Source organism: Neopelma chrysocephalum, unplaced genomic scaffold (genome assembly GCF_003984885.1).
Source record: "Neopelma chrysocephalum unplaced genomic scaffold, ASM398488v2 Primary Assembly neopelma1_102, whole genome shotgun sequence".
In the NCBI taxonomy this organism is placed as follows: Eukaryota; Metazoa; Chordata; class Aves; order Passeriformes; family Pipridae; genus Neopelma; species Neopelma chrysocephalum.
The window spans coordinates 450,262-475,624 of NW_020897765.1; the positions used below are offsets into that span (position 1 = coordinate 450,262).

The window sequence follows — 25,363 nt, forward strand, 5'->3', positions numbered from 1 at the left end:
TTGTGGAGGGATCAAATATATTTGTTGGTTTTTACCTGAATTCGGTGACTATATTCTCTATCTCAAAATTACACTTTTTGTGCATACACTGCTAAAATTTGTCTGCCTCATTTGTTCTCAGAGATAATTATATAAAAATAGCAAATGCAAATTATTTTACTACCACAAAATGAAAGCAAAGTTCTGGTTGGTTCTTTTTGTATAGTGAACATTTCAGGTCAAAATTTACTTCCTCTTCACTGGCATAATAAGTATTCAATTTGAAAAGGGCTCTGTAATAGACAAGTGAGAGAGGCATACAGGCTGGCAGTGCTGCCCTATCTATCATGAATTTTATCCTTTCACTTACTGACTAAAGTTCTGTTTATTGTTGCTCTTCTGCAACCAAATACTTAAAAGTTTAGACAAATTTTAGGATTGCAACCTTGATTCTCCTCTGAGGTTTAAAAAAAAAAAAATCCAGAAAATCCAGATTTGCAAAACAAAGCTATTTGTTATTGCTGTCCATCTTAAGGTAGTTATAAGTTTGCCCCTTTTCCACCATAGAGAGCCCTGACATATAGGATCTACGATGCAAACCACATAATTTCTTCTTTGATTAATTTGCAAAATGCAAATCCTCATTCCCAATATCTTTCCTGTCTCTGTGTTTAAAATGTCACTTTATAAGTGTAGAGTGGACATTAACTTCAATAAATGTGAAAGCTATTCTCACACCTATGAAACCACGCTCATAACCACAGTGACAAAAGCAACAGCATCAGTGTAAGTAAGAGCAGAATTTGACCTATATAATCAACAAACGAATGTCAAAAGTTGATCCTGAAAAATACAAAAGAAAAAGTGGCTAGTATGTAATTTACAAACAGTTGAATGTGTAAAGGTCAAAGAGTAAAACACCAGATGCCTGCGCTCTCCATAGCTACTGTATTTTCGTTATATACTAGGAACAGGACAAAACATTTTTTGAGGTGGTGGTGTCATAAACAAGAAGGTAGCAGAGAAAAAGAACATGAGTACACTAAATGCCCTAGTGTAGACAATATTATTCCCACTGAAAAAAAATTTCTCTTTATTTTGGAAAAACTTCTTTTACCTTAAATGTTTGTCAGGTTTGAGTAAAGTGTTGATGCGATTGACTATCCAGCTAAAGAGGCGTCCGTACAGTGCTTTGGCCATGGCATCTCTGACATCAGTGGCCTTTTCCACAGTGTTGGGACGAATAATTGTCTCTCCTCGAGTCACAACACAGTGAGAGGTGAGGGCCTCTTGCAGTTCATCTGCCTGAATACACAGCAAGGACGCGCCTAGGAAGGAAGGTCACCAGCGCAGCTCAGAGGCAGATTTTGGAAGGTGAAATAGGCATTTTTGCAACCAAAGCTTCAAGTGCAATGTATTATGAATAGGGGCCAAATCAAAGTCTTGACCTATGACTAATGAGGAATTTCACACCAAACAACTGTCAGTATCTAATTTAGTAACCAACCTTCCTAGCTTCTACTGCAGTCAATGAAGAAATGCTAGGGAATCTAGGTGACTCTGTCACAAGTATTGAAATTGTGAGGTGTGAATACCCCTCTCAGTTATAATCCACTCATACAAGCCACTGCTGTCCTCCTTTTGCTCCAAATAAGGGGTGCTTCTTTCCCAGTTCCACAATATTTTTCTATTTATGGCAGGAAAATGTAAGAAGATAGCATGAATACTTCATTATCTCCCCAACTGTAATTACTGAGAAAGTGTAGCAAATTTCTTGAGAATCTTTGTCACTTTGCCTCCTCACCTCCCAGCAGCCCATAATGTAAGGTATATCTTCCAAAGAATTAGTGAGCTGTATTTCAACAGGCACATGTGGGGAACAAGTAATGAGCAGCTGAGAAAGAAACTGGAAAAAAGCCATTCAATGTGTTAATGAGGTTCTCCATCAAATGTTCAAATAACCTTGGAAAAATTCCAAAGATTTTCTTTTCAAGCATCTGCAGTATTAGTCATGTTTCCTGTATACTAGTGAACTGGTTAGTCAAATAAGATTCATAACATGGAAATCTTTTTCTTTTTTTTTTTTTGCATTTGAATTTAGGTGGCCTTAGAATTAATTGACCTTCAGTTTTTAATTATTTATGCAAAATTTCCACGTGAATACAGGTTCATTGATAACTCTCTTGCAATAAAATAAATTCCCTAACAAAACAGTAAGAAAAACAATCTTAAATTAAGAAAAAAATCACTCACAATTCTCAAGGGCTACTGGGTTGGAAATGTTGCTTTTGTCAATCATATGTTCAGATACTACTGCTGAAAATTCAATGTTGCCCACATTTAAAATGGCAGCCAGGACACTGTACACACTTCCAAGTTCCTGAAAAATATATTTAAAAAGATACAATACTTAATAGCCAGGTAGATTTGTCTCTGTGGTTTATGCGATGGGCATGTCTGTGTGTGCTGTTTCTTGTTGTCTGCCACATGTCCACTACTTTTAGGAATACTTTTCTCAGCAATTATTCCTGTTCTGTACTCAGCAAAGTCTTTCAAGAGTAAGACAGCCAAAGAGGGCAAGACAAACTATAGCCTAATCTCTTTTCCATACTTGTTGACAGGACAGGATTGACATGGAGTAGGGACAGCACAAAACACTGTGTACATATCCTCTTACACAGAAAGAATTCAGAGGTTATTTATATCTATCCTTCACTGTGTCTGCAGGCACAACGGTGTCTAAAAACTTAATACCTAGATCAACAAAGGTACAAAAAATATCTGCGTCTATGTTTCTTGGATCATGGAAACAAAGGTACTCCAAATAATAGGCCTGTATCGTCCCCACCAATGTCATCAGAAGAAGTTTCACTGAGAGAAGAGTGAGATCTCACATCTCTGATTCAATAAAGCACTACACCCTTCAAAACGTCAGTTACAAACTCACCAAAGCACCTTAATATGGACTTTACTTACACATATCTAAATTTTAAATTATTCAGTAGGTTCTGAAGAGGGACTCTGCCTTGAAAATGGCTGTTATTACTCTGGACAGTGAAGTTATATGTACAGTAAATTATTTTAAGAACTTACATATAACAAAATTATATTTAGAATTAGAAAAATATTGCTTTCATTGCAGGTTTGACTTAGATTTGAACTGCAAATTTTCATCTGAACTGTGAATGTTTATCAGTATACCTGATGATCTGAGCATTTTTTATTCAGAAATGCTGAGGTGTTCCTGCAAAGCAGACTAGGAATATTTGACACTGTATATTTTGAGGGATACAGTAAAAGCATGTTTTATAAATAGCAGGTTGGAAACTTTTATAGTAGTTTTATAAGAAGCAGTTTTGCAAATGTGATTGCTATTTTATAACAATGACCTTTTCACAATTGTACAACATTTTATCTATAATATTCAGTGGTTTGCTGGTACCATGACAGGCATCATTTAGTCAGATAAAATCCTTAATTGCTTTAGAATACTTGATCTTGTTTTTAACACTTTCAGAAGTTAATCTAGCAGTTAATAAATTAATGATTCCAGTGACAGCAAGACAAACTAGATAAGCTCGCTCTAAAAAATTACACTGAGGATAATTGGCACACAGTTTACCTAGGATTAAGCAATCATTTTCATTTTAAGCTTAGGGACACAGTTAAAATGCAAAGAAATTAATAGCTTAACTTCTGCCATTATGTTGTACAGTATGTATAGCTGCTGACATTTTTCTGCCCTTTTGCAGCGTGTTTGAAATCTGTCTTGATCTGTCTCATACAGCGTGATTATTGTTCCCCTAGGCAGTCCTTTTTCCTATTAATTTTGCTATGCAGCCTGAAATAAAACAGTTTGATTTTAAGACAGGGAGTACTGACAGTAGTTACTATTAAAGCCTGCCAATAAGTTAAAACCAAATTTCAAAGAAAAAGAAGTCTTGTTTAGGTCTCAGTTTTAACTGGAATGGAGAATTTTTTCTGTTCATGGCTTTCTGCTAATAAAACATTGAACATTCTTATATGAAAGTTCTCTGTGCACTGGGATGAATGCCCTTAGGAAAGGAATTCATTGTCTTGTAGGATCTTTTTCTCACTGAAACAAATTTGTCTTTGCACATGTGTCTGATATCAGAACCTCAGTGGGGGAAGAAGACTGTTCCTTCACTCTTGTAAACACAGCTTCAGATAGGCTAATTCACCCTGTGGAGGATGTGAGACAGGCTAACATGGATGGGGCTCACATAGCCACAAGCAGGTTGCCTCCAGCACTCAACCTGCTTCTGAAACTGCGGGGATTCTACTGGTAAATAATTCCTTTACAGCTTCAGCTCATGGTGGTTTGCTGAGTTAATCAAGTGAAGATCCATCCTAGAACTGCACAATGCAGTCAGTGACATACTTCTAACTGGATCTTCGATATGTATGGAAGATCTCTTTTGAATGATCAGGATTATTGTTTCCATCCATCCAAGTGAACAAAAGAACCAGTAACAAAAACAGACTTGCTGCTTTTCATGGTTTAAATTAGGACTTATCAAGGTCTCTGGTGCTGTGATAAAACTGCTATTGGTGCTGAACCATGCATGTCCTTTTAGGCTGCTTCTGGAAAGGTGAAAGCATAGGTGAAAGGATGTGATAGTACAGGTGTGATATGACTAAGTGCAGTTGTGAATAACATGTAGAGGAGAAAGAGACTGTGAATGCCACCGCTACTGTGACTTAATGCGAAATGATTATGGAGGAATAGAATAGGTGAATAAATCTGTTTTGTTATCTATTTCTAATATTTACATTGAGGAAAGCCAGAAATAGTCCTCTGCAGTAATTTTCTGTGAAAAGATCCTTACCGCATGCAGCTTTGTCAGATAAATTAAAACATACATCCATTCTGCAGCACTAGTGCTGTATGTCACAGATACTATATTGATCATCCCCCTACTATTGTTTATGATAAACTAAGTCAGCAGTAAATGACAAATGTGATGCACCACTTCTCCTAAGATAGAATTAAGGCACAGGATGGGATTTCCTTCTCTTGCATGCTAATTTATAAATTCAGAGTCCTTTTTTATTTTATTCTACCAAAGACAGACTGAGAAGAGGGGTTTAATGGCCAGCAAAACAATGATACAACATCGTAAAAAAAAAATGGGTTCAGTTAATGTTTAGTGATGAGATTCACTCCAAAGGGATGTAAGAGCTCCATTCAACTTTATTTCTGAAGCTGTGAAAATGTACTGAGTTCATCAATACTCACATCAGTGCAATGAATTTTTAGAACTCCCACCACGGACTTCCTCTTAGAACAGAGATGAGTCTCACATTCACAGGCCTAGAATTATTGGCTGATAAACAGTTATAACATCATTTTCTATGCATTTAATTTGCAAAAATCTTTTTTTCCCCAATTACTCGGCTGTGCTGTGTTCACTGATTTCAAAGTCTTGTTGACTAATACCATTTTATTGGTTTATCAATGCCTCAAAACCTTAAAAAATTAAATTTTATAATAAAAAAGTAAGATAACTGTGCAACATCCTAAAGCATAAACACAGTACTGCTTAAGGAAGAAAATAACAAGGGAGATTATTTGAATGCTTTATGTAAGTTTTTCCTGATTAAGGTAGCTGGTAAAGTTCACAAAAGAAAAGGGTTAGCAGCACTCACCTCCAGTGTAAAACCTATGACTTTGAAGCACTGTTCAATTAATTCAAACTGAGACTTATAAAAGCTATTGTTCATGAAATCTTGCACTATTCTGAAATGATCATTTTGCAGATATCTGAAAGAGTTGATGGATACAGAGTTAGAATACAAATGAGGCTGAGAATTCAACACTGCACTTCTTAGTAATCAATTTATGTAAAAATAAACTGCATTACCTGGGAGGTCTATATTCTGGCAGTTTATAATGTGCCAGTTTTTTCTTTTCCGCGAGACCAGCATAAATATAATAAAAAATATGGAAATTTTTCTCTCCTCTGAAACAACAGAAACAACAAACTGGTTTAGTAATATAAGGATGCTACATTTACTGATGACATACATACAATTATTAAATGTTATTTTAATAACAGGTAAGACTCATGCAAACTGACAAAAGAGTCTGAAAGAAGCTATTACAGAAGTTCCTGTGAGCACCCTTTCTGTACCATTGTGTGTTTGTCCTGACTGCCAGGGTGGCTGCTTGGTGCTACAAGCAGCTAAATGCTGCTCTACCTTTGATGCAATTGGTAGATGCTATGTAAGATCTTGCAGATTTCCCACCCACCTGCATTAAATGGGCTGCTTAACTCCAGTTACTGTAAAACATCTTTTGACCATGGGAGAGCTATACACTCCTTGTTCAATGATTCCAGTATGTCTGCTGTGTCCTTTAGCCTGAACTAAGAAAATACATAAGCAGACAATCAGCAAAGGGCCTTGTGACTTGGCCCTAGGTGCCCAAACCCAGGTCAAGGTCTATTGCACATTCAAGTTTCCTGTGCACCTTATAAGGAAGAAAGGGATGCTTAGGTGAAAATTTGCAGCCATCACTGAGCCCTGAGATGCCCAAGTCAGTCACTACTGAATGTCAAAATGGGATTGTGTTCAAACCCCTGTTTTCTGCATGAGCTGAGGTGTGTGTCTCAGGAGCATCCTTAAATCATAAAATCATAGAGTGGCTTGGAAAAGGACCTTAAGGATGATTTAGTTCCAAGCCCCCTGGCATGGGCAGGGACACCTTCCACTAAGATCAGGTGCTCAAAGCCCCATCCAATCTGGCCTTTAACACTTCAGGGATGGGGCATCCACAGCTTCTCTGGACAACCTGTTCCAGTGCCTCACCACCCTCACAGTAAAGAATTTCTTTCTAATATCTAATCTAAACCTACTCTCAGTTTAAAGCCATTGCCCCCACTATATGTCCTTGCAAAAAGTCTCTCTCCACCTTTCTTGCAGACTGTCTTTAGGTTCTGGAAGGCTGCAATTAGGTCACCCGAAGCCTTCTCTTTTCCAGGCTGAACAAATGCTATTCTCTCAGCCTTTCCTTATAGGAGAGGTGCTCCATTCCTCTAATCATCTTGGTGGCCCTCTTGTTGTCCTTTTCCAACAGGTCTGTGTCCTCCCTGTGCTGGGGACCCCAGCCAGAGCTGGATGCAGCACTGCAGGTGAGGTCTCACCAGAGTGGAGTAGAGAGGAAGAATCAACCTCCCTCGACCTGCTGGCCACACTTCTTTTGATGGAGCCCAGGATACGATTGGCTTTTTGGGCTGCAAGCGCATATTGCTGGCTCATGTTCTGCCTCTCATCCACCGGCACCCCCAAGTCATTCTCAGCAGGGCTGCTCTTGATCAGTTCATCCCCCAGCCTGTATTGGTACCTGGGTGCAGCACCTTGTACTTGGGTCTTGTTAAACCTCATGAGATTTCCATTGGCCCAATTCTCAAGCTTCTGTGAAACAGGATCAGAGCCCAGTGCACTCCTCTCTGCATAGAGGGTACCTAGGTCAGAGTCCAGTGCCAACTCAGTTAACATATTTTACTGTGGACAGTCAGTAGTAGAAAACAAGATCCATTTAAGGAGTAGGAGCAGATTAGAACTCTTATCTTTCCCCTCAGTGGATTAACCTTTAGATTGCATAGCACTGCTTTGCACACTCTCTGAAATCTCACTGTGTCCTGAAGGTTTGTGTATTTTCTTGGAAAAGGGAGGGGAAACTGTACGTACAAAATCTTTTGGCTTGAAGTGGGTCTGAAACATGGGTATCCCATTTTCCAGGTAATGAATGACTGGTTTTCTGTGAAAAGTCATTCCTAGCTCTTCATGTGAGTTTGGGAGTCATGATCTCCCAGAAGAGCATGACTTCCTCACAGCGCAGGTCCCTAAATGCCAGTTCTCTGCCCTGACAAGCCGAATGGACCAGCCACACAGAGACCTGGGTGAAGATGACACGCTCAACACAAAGAGCTTCAGCTGTCCTTGGAAGTTCATTCCTCAAAATTTAACCGCCTACAGTGGCTCTCATGCTAAACACTTTGGTCACATTTTCTTGTGAACGCAGACACCTAAACACCTACCTAAATAACACCTGAGGCACATAAATGCATTGTCGACTGCCTGTCTCAGTATGTGACTAAATATAAATATAAATTGACAGCTTCAGAACAAACCTATTAAAAGTTATGAAAAAAGTGGTATTTTAAGGAAAAAGCTGATTTTATTCTGAAAAAGCAGTTTCTGTGCTTATGTTCAACTAAGGAAATAAACAACATTTAATAAAATTGCCTCTAACTTTAAATTGTTTATTGAAACAATTCAAGTGATACTTTCATGTTCTACATTTCACAAACCTACAACAGAGAACAAGGTCATGCAGAAATACAAAAAGAGTGAAAAATGAATTAGAGGTCAGCAAGGGGAAAAATTTAAATCAGTGACAACACTCCTTATCTCAAACTCTGTTGTTCCAATTGTTATTATGGCAGAAATAGAGTTGCCAAAATATTTGTTATTTGGACATGCTATATATTAGGACATAAAATGCATATCAATAAATTTAATTGGAAAATCAATTAAATTTTTCTATCATTTTATATTATGAGATACACACATGACAGAGATGGACCTGTTCTACTTTTGAGCCATAACCCTTTATAAACAAGCCCTACTAGATATTCCAAAATGGAAAACAAGCAAACAAACAAAGAAATAAGCTACAGTACTAGAGGAAATGCAGTGGAATTAAATCCAAGTGATATATTTAACACAATATTTCAAAATTCCACAAAGGAATGTATAACTGAACTATCAGAAAGGTTTTAATTCTTTGCACATTCTGATATATTTTATATATCATGTGTGCATTTTTATGAGATTTGATTAAATAACCCAGGAAACAAAAAAAAAAAGGAAAAAAAAGAAGAAAAAATGAAATCAGGAGTAGTTTTCAGCTAGCTTACAGATTTAGAAGCTATTCATACATAATTTATAAGAAAAAAAATCCAGGTACCTTACTCATCTTTGTATTTTGAACCAAGATGATTTCTTCCATTGTAGGCCTACTCTGTAACCCCCAAATAAGGTCAAATACAATTTTTGTACTTACACTGCCTGGTGGACAACTCTGGATTTTTCAAGGAGATACTCTGAAATCTGAGCTCCTACTACAGTGCCACCACAAGTGAATTTCATTTCCAGATATTTTCCAAATCTGCTTGAGTTATCATTGATGATAGTGCCTGCATTCCCAAATGCTTCTACGAGGTTGTTCACCTGGAGAATCTTCTCCTGTAGAGTCCTGTTATTAGCCTGGATATGAAAATAATATTGCTTCAAATTATCAGTAATTATTCAAATACATTCATTTTTAGGTGTTTATTTACTCTTCTTGTTGGTATTGTGAAGTGTGAAATAATAGGGGCAGCCATTCCCATGGGAATTATATGGAAAGAAAGGCACATATATATATATATATGCATATAGTGAAACCCGTCAGAATATAGCAATCTTCAGAAGTAATGGCTGGTTGGAAGAGATAACACATATGATGACAACACCACCACCAGAACTGATACATTTCTGTGGTTCATCACTCTGAGGTGGCTGATCTGCTTTTAGGATCCTTCTTAGCATCTCCTTACTGCTGTAGTGCACCATACCTATCCGTCAGTTTGCTTGCATCTCACCTGGGACATGCAAAAAATGGCATTTTATTTAGACAATCATGGTGGCCACTTCCCAGAATGACTGTGTCCCACTGACAGTGATCTGGTTGCAGAAGGAGGTGAAAAGCTAGAAGAGGAATTTACTTAGTACAGTTTGGGTGACTTGAAGACACTCAAAAAGGGAACTGACTAAGTCACAGCCTGCACTGCAGTGGGTACTTCCTTGTGGAAACCCCAACATATTTTCAAGTGACCCTAGTTCAGAAGGGAGGGGGGAGTAGATGGATCAGCATCATGTTCCAGTTTTCTTCTGAAAATGTGTAGCAGTCTTGCCCCAAAACCAATGCCCTGTCCATAGGTTCAGTCGTTTAGGTGCAAGATAGCAAAGCCTTACAGAGGCAACCCTTTGACATACCTTGCCCAGGACGGTGAGCTGCTGAACCAGCAGATGGGCACTTTGTGTTTTGCCAGCTCCACTTTCTCCAGAAATAACGATACACTGCAGAGAACAAGAGCAAGACTCTGAGCTCATTACACATCTCTCAGCCTAGCAAAGGATATAATTAAGACACGTCACCTATACCTGATCAGAGTTGTATGTCACCATGGACTGATAGCCTATGTCAGCAACAGCAAAAATGTGAGGAGGGTTGGCAGTCCGTTTGGCTCCAATATACAGTTTGGAATGCTAAGTGTAAGAAAAATGAAAACGTTACTGGTGTCCCTTAACAACTTTTTTTTTTTTAATCAGGGTTTAGTTTTATTTTTAGATTAGTGTACAGCATGCTGAGGTTACCAGAAGTGATGTTTTCTGAGTGAGCTGCTACTGCACTCACTATACCATGAATCTGTATGTACTTAGTACTATAAGAACTGCTAAACAGAATGAAGTGCAATTTTTTATAATTTGAGTCCTGATTATGCTGTGAAACTAATTATTTAGGAGAAAATTCAATATTGCCAGACATCAAGGACTAACTGATAATTTCATTTTATTTGTGCTTCACTTCCTCCTAGTATTTATGCATGATATTGATGTCAAAACTTTAGATCTTTTCCGTACCTGTAGTACCTGATAATTAATAATTAATAATGCCAAATTATTGTATGACCAGACTTTCATACCTGTCCCCTTTTGCATAATGGGAAGACAAATTCACAGAAGTTAACATTGTACAGGGTTGTTTGCATGATCTACACTACAGACATAAAGATATCAGAAATTATAGACATAAAGATATCAGAAATTAGAGGTTTTTTATTTCTCATTTCTGTGCTGAAATTCAGCATGTTAAGGGTATGTATCAATATGCACTTGAAGGAACAACTCTATTGGTAATTCTGTTTTTCAGAGTGAACTGAAGTAAGTATCAAGAATGATCTTACTTTATACTTAACACAAATATTTATATTTTAGTGGAAATCAGTGGTAGTTTAAAATAACCAAACCTAGATTTTCACACCTGTGAAGAATAAATATCTATGTTCCGAAATGGATTGACAGCGATGAGAATGTCCCCAACATATGTGTAGATCTGATCCTTGGCATAACCCTTCTGCAACTGTTCTGTTACTGTATTCTGATGGAGAAAGAACATGAACATTGAATTATATGGGGGAAAAAAAGAATATTAGGAAAACTTATAAAATATTCAAATAGTTACAATGAGTGAGAATAGGGAGGGAAAAAATTAATAGTCAGGAATACAAGTAATTGTGATCAAAAGTAAAACTTTCAAAAGCACTGGCATTTCTAATTTCTTGTGTCCAAACTCACTTTGAACAGCGTATACTTACAGATCCCCAAGTGGTTGTAGAAAAATGAGTTAATTAGAAGTTTCCATGAGACAGTCCCGCCTACATTTCTAACACTACAGTTTAATGTAACTTATCAAGAAGAGCCATATGATTGAATTCATAACTGCCATTACACCTTCTCTAACAGTACTCTCAGTTATGATACGACACAGATGTTCAACTGTTTGGATCCTATTAATGTAAACAATCAGGCATCTTTCTGTATTAACAACCAGTCTCTGCTGTGATGGTTCTTTCTGTTGCAGAGCCAGTTCTCCCTGAACCAAGAAAAAAGAAGGACCCATTAGTGGCATTCAAACTCCTTGATGTAATTTCCCTCAGCTTCTTCTGCATACAGAGCCAGGTATGTAAAGTGCCTGATTAGGTTTCCAATCAAAACAGGCCATAGAGCTGGATGAAGAAATTCAAACCAGCCTTGAGACTATTCTGAGGCACATGTGAAAATATTTAGGCCCTATACCCATTGGAACAGAACAACTGGCAGCAGAAGCCTACAGAAGGAATTGCTTTCCCTCCACATCCATCTGTTCAGTGCTGCACACTGTGACCTGGTTAATGCACTTGAAGGCTGAATTCTCAAGAGCTGAAGAGGTTACATTTCCTTCACAGGAAAACATAAGGAGAAAACCTTGATAAACTTTTTGATAAACCCATTCCTTTTTGTTTTTGAATGCTCCTTGCTTTTGGCCATAACCAGATTCACATTACAGAGTTATTTTAGGGGAACTTCTGCCCTTTCTGAAATTATTTTTTGCACTGATAGAAGATCTCTTGTCTTGCTCTGATGATGGGGCTATCTAAACTGGAAAAAAAGTTTGAGTGGAAAAAAGAATACAGTTCTGAGAAGCTGTTATTCATATGTGAACAACATTTTAAATTGGATTTGATTTAGTAACATATCACATAGTCAAATGTTGCCTTTAGACAGAGGCTTCCTGGGGACTTCCAGAGGCTTCCTGGGGACTTCCATGAGAATACTCCACCTCTAAGGAGATGGAATATGTTCTGGCTTGTCTATTTTTTTGTGTGAAAAATCCCTTCAACTTGGATTGTTTATATGTTTCATGGTAAAGGACAAAAAGCATATTGCTATTCCCAATACTAAAAAAATAATTAAACCTGAACTTTGTGCAGTGAATGAAGTTTGGGTTAGCTCAATTAGTATTAATGTAACATCAAGCTACTATAGCAAAGCTGTTGAAGACAGAAGACATTCTGTGGGCATTATGGAGTTTACCAGCTCCAGAGCCACACTTAATATTCTGAACTAACAAAGATACAATATACCAGAGAAGTTTTACAGATAAGAGAATGTGAATTATACTCTGTGCACAGCCTGGTAGAGGAATAATGACAGTTTGTTTACAACCACTGATGGCCTCCAAGACCTGCAGATAATGTGCTGTGTCCTGATTCTTCTCTCTGGTTTTGACACTTAAAGCAGAAACACAGCAGACTTCCCCCCTCCCTTATGCATGTTCCCCTGCTTCTAGTAGATTCATTTTTGAACTTTGACAAACCAGTGAGATTCGTATCAGTAATTTTGTCAAAATTTCACCAGCAGGCATTGACAGGTCACAGGCTCAGCTGACATAAATTGATCTCAATGCATCTCCACACCAAAATAAGACAGGGAGAACCCAGCCTGGGAGCAGAATGGTAAGCTAGTTTAAGACAACTCAAGATGTTTAAGCAACAGGGAAGAAGGTGCTGGTTCTTGGACCTGGACCAATTTCAGGTTAACACACCACTGCAAACTGGATATTTAGCTCTAAGAAAATCCAGTGATATAAATTCTGTTAAGCCAATGGTGTTACAATACTGTTCAGTCTATGACTGTAAACGCAGAGATTGTTTTAGCTTTGAGTTGGAACCATTCTGACACAGTAAATCTTATCTAAAATATTTGGTATAAAAAGGTAAAATGTCATTGTACATTTACACAGTTGAAGTGGGACAACACAGTTGAATTTGAAAATCAACAGCACACCATTGTGTTTTAATATGTGATTAGTCCTCTTCAGGAAAACATGAAAAAGAAGGTTCTTACCTCATCCAGTACCTCCAAGGTTGCTAAATCATCTACTTCTTCTTGGTTTGAAACTAGTGACTTACTGTAGTTCCCTTTCTTCGTATGAATACGTTCAAATCTAGAAAAGAAAGACATACAATTTCCTGATGTAAGGAAACACAGAGCAGATCTTGCATCTGTAACTGTCTTGAAGGCAATTCAGCTGAAACATTCCAGCTTTCCACTGTTCTGAATTTAACCACATAAATGTCTGAATAACAGGACAGGAGTTTACTTCTTAGTGCAGCATACTTGTACTTGACAATTCAAAATCTATTATTTGATCCCACAACTGCTGCCATGAAGAACTTTGTCACTGTATAGATCCCTCCTTGATTACACCCCCACATCAGCTGCAACACTGGAGCGATGCAATACAGGTAAAAAAAAAGGAATATATTTATAAAGCATATAACACCCAAACTTTGGCACCAACCTGCAGAAAGAAAAATGATCCAGATAACAATTATGGATGGGACAAAGCCAGGGGTGTGTGATGAAATAGTATGGCAAGGATGATGCAGACAAAGCACTCAGGATAGAAACTTTCCTAGCTTAGTAATGACAATGCTCTAAAGCCTGGCTGAGATGACCACACTGTAGAGCAAAGTGCTACAAAAACACTGGGATAAGTGAAATACATCCTGACCAAGAATAATTTTCTTGAGCTCTACAGGAAAGATACATACAAAAGAAGGAAACAAAACTTCAAATATTTTTCTTATCTGTGTTAAACGTCAGTTAAGTTTGTCTTGAAGTTAGATTTCTTTTGTCTTTCAATCAAACCAAAAAAATTTTATGCAGTCTTATTTTAATTAGGAAGAAAATTCCCAGAGACTAGGATCATTTTTCATCCAAGAGTAAAGGCATTGCTAAACAGAGCAAAGGCAGCAGAAAATGGAAGGTTTACAATTCACATTAGTTATATTTGCTTTATGAGATGACGGAAATCAGGGAAAGGGAAACTGCATAAGTAACAGCAGAGTTCACAAACTAAATCAAACTCAGATGTGCGGTAATGCACAAGCACAGAAAAACTATCAAGTAAATCTGATCTCCTGATATGACCTCACTCTGTTTGATGCTGTAGGTAGGAAGGCACCTCTCAAACACAAGGAACACATACGTTGGTAAATTCAGACAGCCAGGAAACTGTGTTATGTGAAGCATTCACTCTTAACCTTAATTCCAGACAAGACCAGGGAAACTTCTTATTTAATTTTGACATTTGAATATATGGCATGAGTAAAAGCAGACAGGTGTTTTCTACCCGGGCAAGAACTTTAATACACAGTGAATAGAGGACAGGAGAAAGAGGGTAGTTGCACCAAGATGGAAAGCTAGAATGAGTGAACATCACACTGATGGGGAAAGCTAAGAGACTTCTGAACACCCAAATTAAGATTTACTGCAGAGTTAAATGGGCTGTACCCATTCTGTGAATATCACCTACTTCATGAGTGCTACTTCAGGTTGTGCTGGCTGTGCACTGATGAGGGATGTAGGTGCAGAAAGTCAAGCAGGCACTGACTTGGCATCAGTAACTGACTGCCAGGACTGAAGAGGGACTGCAAGAAATGGGCAAATGATGCCCTCCCAAACTGTGAGTGCAATCAAGATCCAGATGATGGAAATGCTGACAGGAACGCGCTTCATCTAGCACTTCTTTCAGTTTCTCTTGTCTCTAACAGTCATTCCCTGAGGATGACAGATTGCCCTGTCCTCACCCTGGTAGCTGCCAGTAATGGGCAGTTTCTTACTCCTTTACATAGGTGCCAGCTGCCACTGGAATCTTTCAATTGTCCACAGTGCAAAGGCAGGATTTTCATTCCCATAGATTACTAATTCTGCAACCTTAATATCAAGACACAAACACACAAGTCTTCATTGTAAGTGCTAAGAGTTTCACAGTCTCTGTACCAATATTGCAGCACAATACCCAGTGCAGAGGCTAAGTGAGCAGGAAGCATAATGAACCATATGGGTCACAATGATCTACATTACCCTGATGGAAGAGAAGGACCAAGTCTTGCCAGTTTTACACCCAGCTTTGAAAACTACTTTCAAACTGTTAGAACCTTGAAGCTGCATGGGAAAGCAACCTGCTTCCAAACGTTTTCTTTCAGTATTTATTACTGCCAAAAAAGACTGTCAAAAATACCACTTTAAGGATGATAGTGAGGCTGAACTACATGGAGGTGAAAAGCAATGGGAATGCTACACAGCACAGTACCAGAGCCACACCATGTACCACCATGCTGCACAGAATATGCAACACATGGGCCTATGCCAACATTAGCAGTGTAAATAGATTAAAAGACATGCAGAAGGAGTGTATGTCTTTGTGTGGGAAGAAAGGCAGCTTTTGCTGCAATAAACCCATAACTGGGCTGTAATTTGGTATGTATTTAAATATGCTGAAGCAGAAAACACACGGGAACAGAAGCAGGAAGCATCAAAAGGGATGGGTCTGGTGTAAAGCAACTGCACCTCTTCTAGGTTTGACCTCTTCCCCCTTTCCTTTGGAACCCATTTGTACCACAAAAGCTGTTCTGATAGTACTGTCCTTGCAATAACACTGTGAGACAATTTTTGGTACTATGTACCCCAGGTTGTACTAAAGAGGATGTGGTAATATTAAGATTTAAATTAACTCTTCAGCCTTGCATGATCTACTGCTTTTTGATTTGCATTTTCCAAGCTAAAAGACATTACTGCATTCAAAGTCAGAAGTGCAGATAATATCCTACACCCCAAATAGATATCTATCCCCTCTATAAACAACACTCCTATTTAAACCTCTTTTTAAGAGTTTCATTTGAAAATTTAAATTTGGACAGTTGAAACAATTTCTCCTTCATTCCTCTATGAAGGTCATTTTGTGTCCAGAGGATGCATCTAATATCAGTATGTCTTTGAGAAAGACCTATCAATATGTACATGAGGGAAAGATGCAGGACTGCAGGACTGTGCCAAGCTGTGCTGTTCTATTTTTTCCATTGCCACAGGAAGACCCAAAACAAGGCATCTGTCAAGCTTTGCTTTCCATTTCTGGTGGAATTGTTACACATTGAACACAATTTTTTTATAATGTTAAATTCTTATATGTTACTGCTTATCAGCGAGAGAGTGATATTTCCCAAAATAAGTTTCAATTACCATTTTTTAATTTAATGTAGGAAGCCAGTAACTGCCTTGCAGGAAGGGAGGAGAATGCTCCAGTTATGGACACTTCTCTTTTTCTATTTTTTTTCCTTTTAACGAAACAATCTCTATTTATGCCAGGGAAGTTTAATTACATAAAATCAATTCTCCTGTAATCCTCTTCAGCTGACATTATGAGAACACTAGCGCTTGTTGGACCAGATTATATTCTCTGTTTTCCAGAGTACAGCAGAGTGGCAGATTTGCAGAACACAATATTTTTCCACTTTGCTGTCGAAGGGCACAGACCCCTCAAGGGCAGTTATACTGCTTCACTTGCTAAAACTCCAACCACTTAAAAACCCCACATCAGTGCTGTTGACATCAGTGCTGAAATTTCATTAAGATCATTCACATAGACATTGTGAACTGAAATAACCATGATTCTCTGTTCTGCTCAGAAATTTGTTGGAGGCATTAGATCTTAGAGCCATGCTCGACAAGCAACTCAGGCAGCTAAAGGCCAGAAACATCAACACAGTATGGACAAGAAAATGAGTCAAGGCAGCATTGTTTCTGTGCATTCTCCTTCACACCAACATCCCCCCCGCTTATCTTTCAAGATTCAGTTAAATCAAAATGAGGCAACTGCAGCTTTTTCTTCTTCAATTTGTCAAAACGTATTTAAAAGATTTCTGATAGTTCCAAAAATACCATGAAGAGGAAAGTGTGACTCATAATGCCCTGTTGAACTCTCTGCCTAAACTGGTTGGAGAATCATCTATAGACTAAAAGGTGACAGGAAAAGGGCTGGGTGTAAAGAAGAAACTAAAAATAATGAAGTTTTTGTAAAGTGAAAGTGGGAACAGCTGTATACCTCCCAGCAGTTACAAAGAGCAGTAAAAGTGATGAAGAAGCACCACAGAGAAACCTGTGAAAGCTCTGTCATAGCTGGTGATTCTATTTCTCTGGAGGCTATAGAGAGCAATATTAATTCACACTTAAAATCAAAATTTTGTCTTCAACAGGTAAATCTCGTGAAGTATGCTTAAATAAAACTGCTGTCTGATATCTATGAAAAATCTGTACCTGAATTTAGAAAGTGTAAGACTCCATTGATAAGACTCCAGCTGCATCTGCACAATGCTTTGCAGACAACCTCTGTATTTAAATGATTCATGGCACTGGCTGCAGTCTCAGGGATATGTGCTGCAGCTTATGCAGTGTTGCTGAGAGCACAGTGCTGCCCTGCAGAGCTATGGAGCTTTTGACTCAGAGGTGCCCTGTGTCCAGTCACTTGGGATATGTCCTGCTCTACACAATCTGTTTGACAAAGTTTGTGCTGCTTTACCATGACCTGTAAAAAAAAGAGGTGAGTGGTCCTTCACAATAGCCTCAAGGTGATGTATCCCTGACAAATATCAAGGGAAAAATGTGTTCTTAACTGAGCAAATAGGAGATGTCTAAAAGGACTCTTTGGGATTAGTTCCTTATTAATCTCATGAGTCAGGCCCATGCATTATGATCAGAACCATAATGAGAAGATAAAGGAGAAGCTCCAAAAGTAATGCCTGCTGAGGTATCCCACCTTCAGGAGAAATGAGTTGCTGAGCAAGTGGACTGACACAACAGTGAAGTACCACTTCCAGAGCATTACTCCCAGGGAGTTCTGAATGCAGGAGGAAATTCTTCCTCCTGTTTTCTTCAGAAGATAAATTATTCTTCATCCAGGTAGTGCTGCTGTCCATTGTATTGTATAGAAGAATATTATTCTGACACAGAGATATGTATTAGCTAGAAGCACATGGACTGGCTATCTGCTTGTTCTAAGGCCTTTGTTGCCAGAAACTCCCTATTACTTCTACAGCCTGAGAGAAGTTTGCAGCATAGCCAGGACTGTTCTCGGTGCAGGAGTACACACTTCTCCTTGGTACAACAAAGCCCACACTGAGTTCCAGGACAGGAAGAAGTGGTTTGAAGGACTCAAAGATTAGACTGGAACTCCAACACCTCTCATTTAAGCCACTACTCCAATCCAGATGTCATCTGCAGGCCTTGACCAAGACAGCACTGGACTATCTTATTCTGTGCTATCTTATTCTGTTCCTTATACTGTCTTTGTCAAGCCAGCATGGTGACCTATCCTCTGCTAAAGCCTGCCCTGCAAAGCTGAGCTTCAAGGATTGCTGTCAGCTGCTTTCCACTGGCAGGATGAGTCAGAGAGACTGGGAGAGTGAACACCCAGAAAATAAGTGACACAAGTCTGTGCAATCAGGGAAAGTCATGAAAGGAAACTATATGGTACTCCCTGCTTTTAGTAGGGGTCAATAAATTGACATCAACCTTTGTGCATGTTGTACATGAATTTCTATGAAATTACTTCCCTGACCTTTCCAAGTAGTTAAGCAGAGCAATTGTTTAGCATCCTGTCACTGATCTGAGTGCTATCCCTACATGGCCAATACAGAAGGACAAACTCTTGAAAAAATAATTCAGCTCATGCAAAACTTTGCATCACTTTGCAGTAGAATGGGTCTTTTTCCTATAATTATTAAGAGAGGATATAAAAATGATGCTCTTAATTTGGGGACCAGAGTCATTCCCTGAAATCTAGGTGCAGTGAATATCCCTTGCATATACAGCTCATTCTGGAATGAGTCACAAATCCCAGGAAATACACTTTGTACTAATCATTGCATATTTCTGAAGAGATTATTGTAAAAGCAGTCAAGAATAAGACAGCCAAACAACTCAAGATAAAAGTCTTACAAGCCTGACTGTCAGGTGTAGATGCGACAGTTCTGAAGGTCGTTTCAAAGACAGCTATTTTTGTTGCAAAGTAAAACTCTTTACAATGCAGGGTTTTTTCCCCTCTTTTGGCCTAGCAAGAAGCGTATTTTTAGAATGGTTTTGGGGCACATGCTGCAGTGCTCATTTTTAATAATTATTCTCATCAGTAATAATACATTTTAACAGCTATACCATGAAGACCCTTGTCAAGCTCAAGGACCCTGTCCTGCAAGTGACTCTCCTCACAAACTACCCCCCCAAATTAATTGCACTTAATCTGCAACTTTGCCTGCTTCACCTCTTCTCTAACATGAATTTACCTCATATAGCTTTCTTCATCATTCCAAGCAGCAGGTTTTGGAGACTTTTCAGTGAAGATGATATGGGAAAGTGTTAATGTATCAAGGGGTATTTTCTCATGCTATTCCCATTGTAATTTCAGTCTGAGTTCTGAGTTAGGAAAGGTTAAGTTGCAAACAGGTATTTTTAGCACTAAGAAGTGACGATTTTAGAGCAAAATGTACTGCATTTGCTCAAAGTAAAAAAGTGGAATTTCTAATGAAGCTCATTGCTAGCATTCATGCATTTTTGAGCCTTGAGTAGTACAAGCAGTTCTGTTTAATACCTTTATCAATGATTTAGATGAGGGATATGAGTCTACCATCTGCAAATTTGCAGATGACACTAAGCTGGGGGGGAGTGTTGATCAGGAGTGAAGACAGGAGGGCTCTGCAGAAGGACTTGGATAGGCTGGAGAGTTGGGCTGATTCCAACAGGATGAGGTTCAACAAGGCCAAGTGCCGGGTCCTGCACTTTGGCCACAACAATCCCCTGCAGTGCTACAGGCTGGGGACAGAGTGGCTGGAGAGCAGCCAGACAGAAAGGGACCTGGGAGTTTGGATTGACAGGAAGCTGAACATGAGCCAGCAGTGTGCCCAGGTGACCAAGAAGGCCAATGGCATCCTGGCCTGTATCAGGAACAGTGTGGTCAACAGGTCCAGGGAAGTGATTCTTCCCCTATACTCAGTGTTGGTGAGGCCACACCTTGAGTGCTGTGTCCAGTTCTGGGCCCCTCAGTTCAGGAAGGATATTGAGGTGCTGGAGCAGGTCCAGAGAAGAGCAACAAGGCTGGTGAAGGGACTCGAGCACAAGTCCTATGAAGAAAGGCTGAGGGAGCTGGGGTTGTTCAGTCTGGAGAAGAGGAGGCTCAGGGGAGACCTCATCACTCTCTACAACTCCCTGAAAGGAGGTTGTAGCCAGGTGGGGGTTGGTCTCTTCTCCCAGGCAGCTATCAGCAAGACAAGAGGGCATGGTCTTAAGCTGTGCCAGGGGAGGTTTAGGTTAGATATTAGGAAGAAATTCTTTACAGAGAGGGTAATCAGGCATTGGAATGGTCTGCCCAGGGAAGTGGTGGATTCTCCGTCCCTGAAGGTTTTTAAGATGAGACTGGATGTGGCACTTAGTGCCATGGTCTGGTAACCACGGCGGTCGTGGATCAAGGGTTGGACTTGATGATCTCAGAGGTCCCTTCCAACCCGGCTGATTCTATGATTCTATGAAGATATGCTAGTGCTATAACACTGCTCAAAGGCTACTGAAAAACCAGTACTATCTTCCATCATCTTCCCTGGAGCAGGACTATGGCATATTGCCATTTAAAGTTTTATCAGCGTAAATCAAGATTTCTTCAGTTACTCAGGAGGTTGGTGGGGTCTCTTCCTCTTGTTGTTTCTCTTATTCCCATCTCTTGAAAAGATGGAGTACAATGCAGAACCTAAATCTAGGTTCCTCTTCACTAGAATAACAATACTGGGAAGGTTCTGAGGGTGCAGTTGACTGGGTCCCAACAAATCAGTGACTCCTCAGTGTTAGAAAATACCTCAGGAACAATGGTGCTAATGGGAGTGACTGTAAGGTGACTCCACTCTGCGTCTTTCTGAGCACAAAGATTGGACCAGAGGATTTGGCCTTCTGCAAAAAAACCCCAACCCTGAGAATGTGACATAATGTAATATGAGCTCTTCTTTTTGAACTGTATCAACTGCGCAGTAAACAACAAGATAAGATCACAAGCACATCAACAGACTACTACTGCAGAAGGTAGCCAGAACCAAACTACACCTCAGCACAATGTGCAAAGAAGGTGACTTGATTTTGAGTGAAAACAGGATTAGTGCACACAGGAAGACCCAGTGGCTGGACCTCAGCTATTAATTTCCAAGTATTTTTCTTTTTTCTTTTGAAATACAAAACCTTTAATAATAAAGTAAAATTTGACAAGGAGAGTAAACACATACTGAGAAAATAACTGGATTCTTTACTTTCTGCTTTAATTCGACATTATCAAATTTATTGACTTTATATGCCATGCCCATTTATACACCACAACATAGGTAGCAGGATTTCTTCCTTGGTGGAGGGGAGAGATCTTTAATCCCTTAAACTACTTGTCTCCCAGTGCCAAGAAAGAGGAGAGTTATGCCTTCAAATTATGGACTTAGAGAGCGTGACCTGGAGATCAGGAGGAAGGTTTACAAGGAACATTGCCAGCAACTGGTGAAAGTTCAGAAATTCCACAGTAGGGCCCTCACACACCAGTGTAAAAACAGTCCCAGAACACCATAAGCAAGAAAAGAAAGCAAAGAGATTTTAAGATGCAGCTCTTCCAGGTGACTTGTCACTACATAGCCCATGTCTAAATGTAAATCAGATTTACATGGTACTTCTGTGCAGACACTGCTTTTAACACCTTTTTTGCTCTGTGCAGATTGAAGGTCAGAAGATACATATGATTAGTACCTAAAGTCTTTTAAAAAAGTATGGCTTCTGAATTCAAAGATCTTTGTATAATCTTTTATCTTTCACAGCAGAAACCCCCCCAAATGCTATTCTGTAGTCAGTCTTACAGTATATTTCACAAAATTCCAGAATCACAGAATCATTTAGGTTGGAAATACTATTTTTTAGTATTTTAAACTGCTAAACTGAAATATGGACTAAGCTATCAGTTTAACCATGTCATCTGAATTACACACTTAGTTAAATAAGTAATTTTTGGCATGGTTTCAGATAAGAAATTATTATTATTTTAAAAGTGAAAATTCTGTTTTCCTTTGGGAAAATTTATGTACAAGTTACATTTGAACAACTGTAAAAGCATAGGTAACTTCATCACATATTAATACATTCCCTTAAACTCTAGTTTGCATGAAGAGCCTTAAGTTTATAAAACACAGTCTAAACAGAACGGAGAAAGTACCAGTAGTTCATCCTGTTCTTGTGCCACTTGACTTCTTTATGCACATGCAAATCGGGCCATTTTATGTTTGTATTGTACAGGAAAAAAAAGTTCATGTAGTTTGCTTTATGCAGCATTTACATGAAAAAAAAAGGATTAAAAAAAATGATGATATAAAACAAACATGAGTTCTTTAAAATGGGTAAAAAAGGTCACAGTATCTAATTGACTTAGAAGCTTGACTTTTAAAAATTATTTAGGCTTTAAAATGACCAATATCACAAGTGTTATCAGGATGGTTTGGATTTATTTTACCACATATCATTCCCTGTGTTTTATAAATAACTACTTTTTGAAGTTTGGATTATGTTGCTGGTTTAGTTCTCAGCACTGACATCTGATAAGTTTATTTCAATTCGAGAATCTTTCTGGATTAAGCAAATGTCAAGTCTGCAATATAGAGAGCATACAAACCCAGCCTGAGGCTCAAATTTAAGATAACTGCATATTTTTTTACTGCAGTGCCAGAAAAGAGAAAGTACTATTCATCCCAAATTCATTTAAAGTTGAAGAAAACTTGAATATAATAAATTATTTAGAAATAGATTTTTATTATTATCCTTAAAGTATAGAGAATAGAAATATTATAATATATATATAAAAGAAATTTCTCCAGAATAAGAACTGAAGACTGTTGTATATGTTATTACTATAAATGTGTGAAAAGAAGTGTGGCAGATTTTAATAAGCTTTTTCCATATAGATGATTATGACAAAATGTCTTTTAAAACTCATGTTCTATTTAAAAAAAAGAAAAATCATCATGCTTTACCTTGAAGCACAGGAGCAGTCACACCAGGAGTACATCAACACTAATCTACTACATTTCACATCTGATATATCAGTGCACTGGGTGGGGTTTTTTCAATTGTAAAATTGAGCTAAGCCATTTTCAATTATTTTAAATAAAAGCCATCAGGTGCTAAGTGATTTATTCAGAACTGATATTACTAAATACTAGTGGAAGAAAGTAAGTATCTATTTAATAAGATATAAGATTTGAAGTTTGCAAAACAAGGTCTGCTACCACTATAATTTCTTTCAGTCAGGAAAATCCAATTACCGCAGGAACTTGACTAGCTATTTTTCAGCATACTTGCTTAAACTAAACATTAGCTGACCATGCAAATGTAAGAAAATGCCAAACATTAATTTCACCTAACCATAGCTTTCTAAAAGCTGGAATGCTAAGGCTGCGTTTTGAGTCACAGGAGAAAGGTGAGGTACTTCTAAAGATTGTTTCATCCCATATGTGAATCATGATGCTGCTGTCTTTCCATTGGCTGTACTGGGACCCCAAATATTAAGCTTTCTATCTTTTGGCCAGCTAAAGCCATAAAAGTTGAATATTTCTCTGAGCACTAGCCATTCTGAAACAGTGAAAGTATCAACACTGTCCCAATTAGTCTACTTTTTAGCTACTTTTACCTTGCCTTTTCAGTGACTCCCATTTGTTGATGAACATCAATAAATTCCATGAGTTGCCTTTGTAGCACGTTTTCTTTTCCTTCAATTTGCTTAATAAAATCATGCTGCAAAAGAGTAGATACTGTTGGACGCTTCTCATAATCTTTAGTCAAGCACCTGTGCTGGCAGAAAAACACACATGATCATGGAGGGTTCAAAGTTAAGTTTTGAAATTCTTGTCTGGAGTTCTTTCGTGCCTCCATAATAAATACATCCATCTTAATCAAAACAGCTCTGCACTGAAAATTGATATGATTTCACAAAATTGATGAGTCCAGGAAGGTAAGTTATTGCATTTTAAAACTAAATATTCTTTAAACTAGGAAACATCAAGTGTGTTAAAATGTTATTTCATGTTTTAAATCTAGAGCCTCACTTGGAAGTCAAATTGGATTTACAAATTAGTCTTTTAAGGAAGAGTATTTGTTGCAACAGATTTCCACAAAGAATACAGAGATATTTTACACATGACATTTACACGTTTCATATTAAATCAGAGCGGTCTCAGTTGTTACTCACTTGTTAATGAAGTCATTGAATTCAGGTGACCACAGTTCAGGCTGTTGTAGTGTTGGAGGAGGATTCCTGCAAAGATCAGTATGATGATAAGTTAATAAACTACTCACTTCACAAAAACAGTGTGTGGAGGCAGGCTGAGTAATGAGTTTTAGAAGGCCACCGAAAAAAGATATTGATTTCCACTGGTAAAAGGAGCATGGGTAGATGATGCAATGCCTCACTGGTTCTCCTACTTTATGTAACTAATAAGGAGAAATAGCACTGAGATGATCTACCAAGTGTAGCTGAGAACCACTATAATTTTTTCAATCAAATCAATAAATGGAAATTAAACTTACAACCCATTAATCACTATTCACTTATAATGGCAAGTTTCTTTTTTCAAGCCTGAAACAATATACTTTCTTAAGAGAATTTTTAAAAAGAAATTCTATTTTAAGTTTCCCCAGAAAGATTGAGTTAATCAACTTGCTGAATGAAGTGTCTGAAGGAACTGACTCGTTATTAATTATTTCTCATTCATCAGAAGATAATCAGAAACAAAGTGAAGGTCTAAACACAGACCTATTGTAAATAGATATGACTTCTTTCTATTGCTGGAGCTGTTTATTCTGGGTGTAATTTGCT

General features: G+C 38.2%; 1 protein-coding gene across 5 annotated transcripts in view; it reads right to left on the reverse strand.

Moving 5' to 3' along the window:
* The window catches only part of MYO3A (myosin IIIA), a 119,892-nt gene that overhangs the window by 45,145 nt on the left and 49,384 nt on the right, over window positions 1–25,363 (reverse strand). For all 5 annotated transcript variants that reach the window (XM_027695694.1, XM_027695692.1, XM_027695691.1 and 2 more), the window contains 11 exons: window positions 24,737–24,802; window positions 24,179–24,334; window positions 13,498–13,597; window positions 11,093–11,209; window positions 10,213–10,317; window positions 10,045–10,128; window positions 9,071–9,273; window positions 5,865–5,963; window positions 5,650–5,764; window positions 2,233–2,359; window positions 1,097–1,307 (listed from right to left, as the gene is read on the reverse strand). In XM_027695694.1, the coding sequence (XP_027551495.1) occupies window positions 1,097–1,307; window positions 2,233–2,359; window positions 5,650–5,764; window positions 5,865–5,963; window positions 9,071–9,273; window positions 10,045–10,128; window positions 10,213–10,317; window positions 11,093–11,209; window positions 13,498–13,597; window positions 24,179–24,334; window positions 24,737–24,802 (1,383 nt within the window). The remainder of the gene's footprint in view (window positions 1–1,096; window positions 1,308–2,232; window positions 2,360–5,649; window positions 5,765–5,864; window positions 5,964–9,070; window positions 9,274–10,044; window positions 10,129–10,212; window positions 10,318–11,092; window positions 11,210–13,497; window positions 13,598–24,178; window positions 24,335–24,736; window positions 24,803–25,363) is intronic.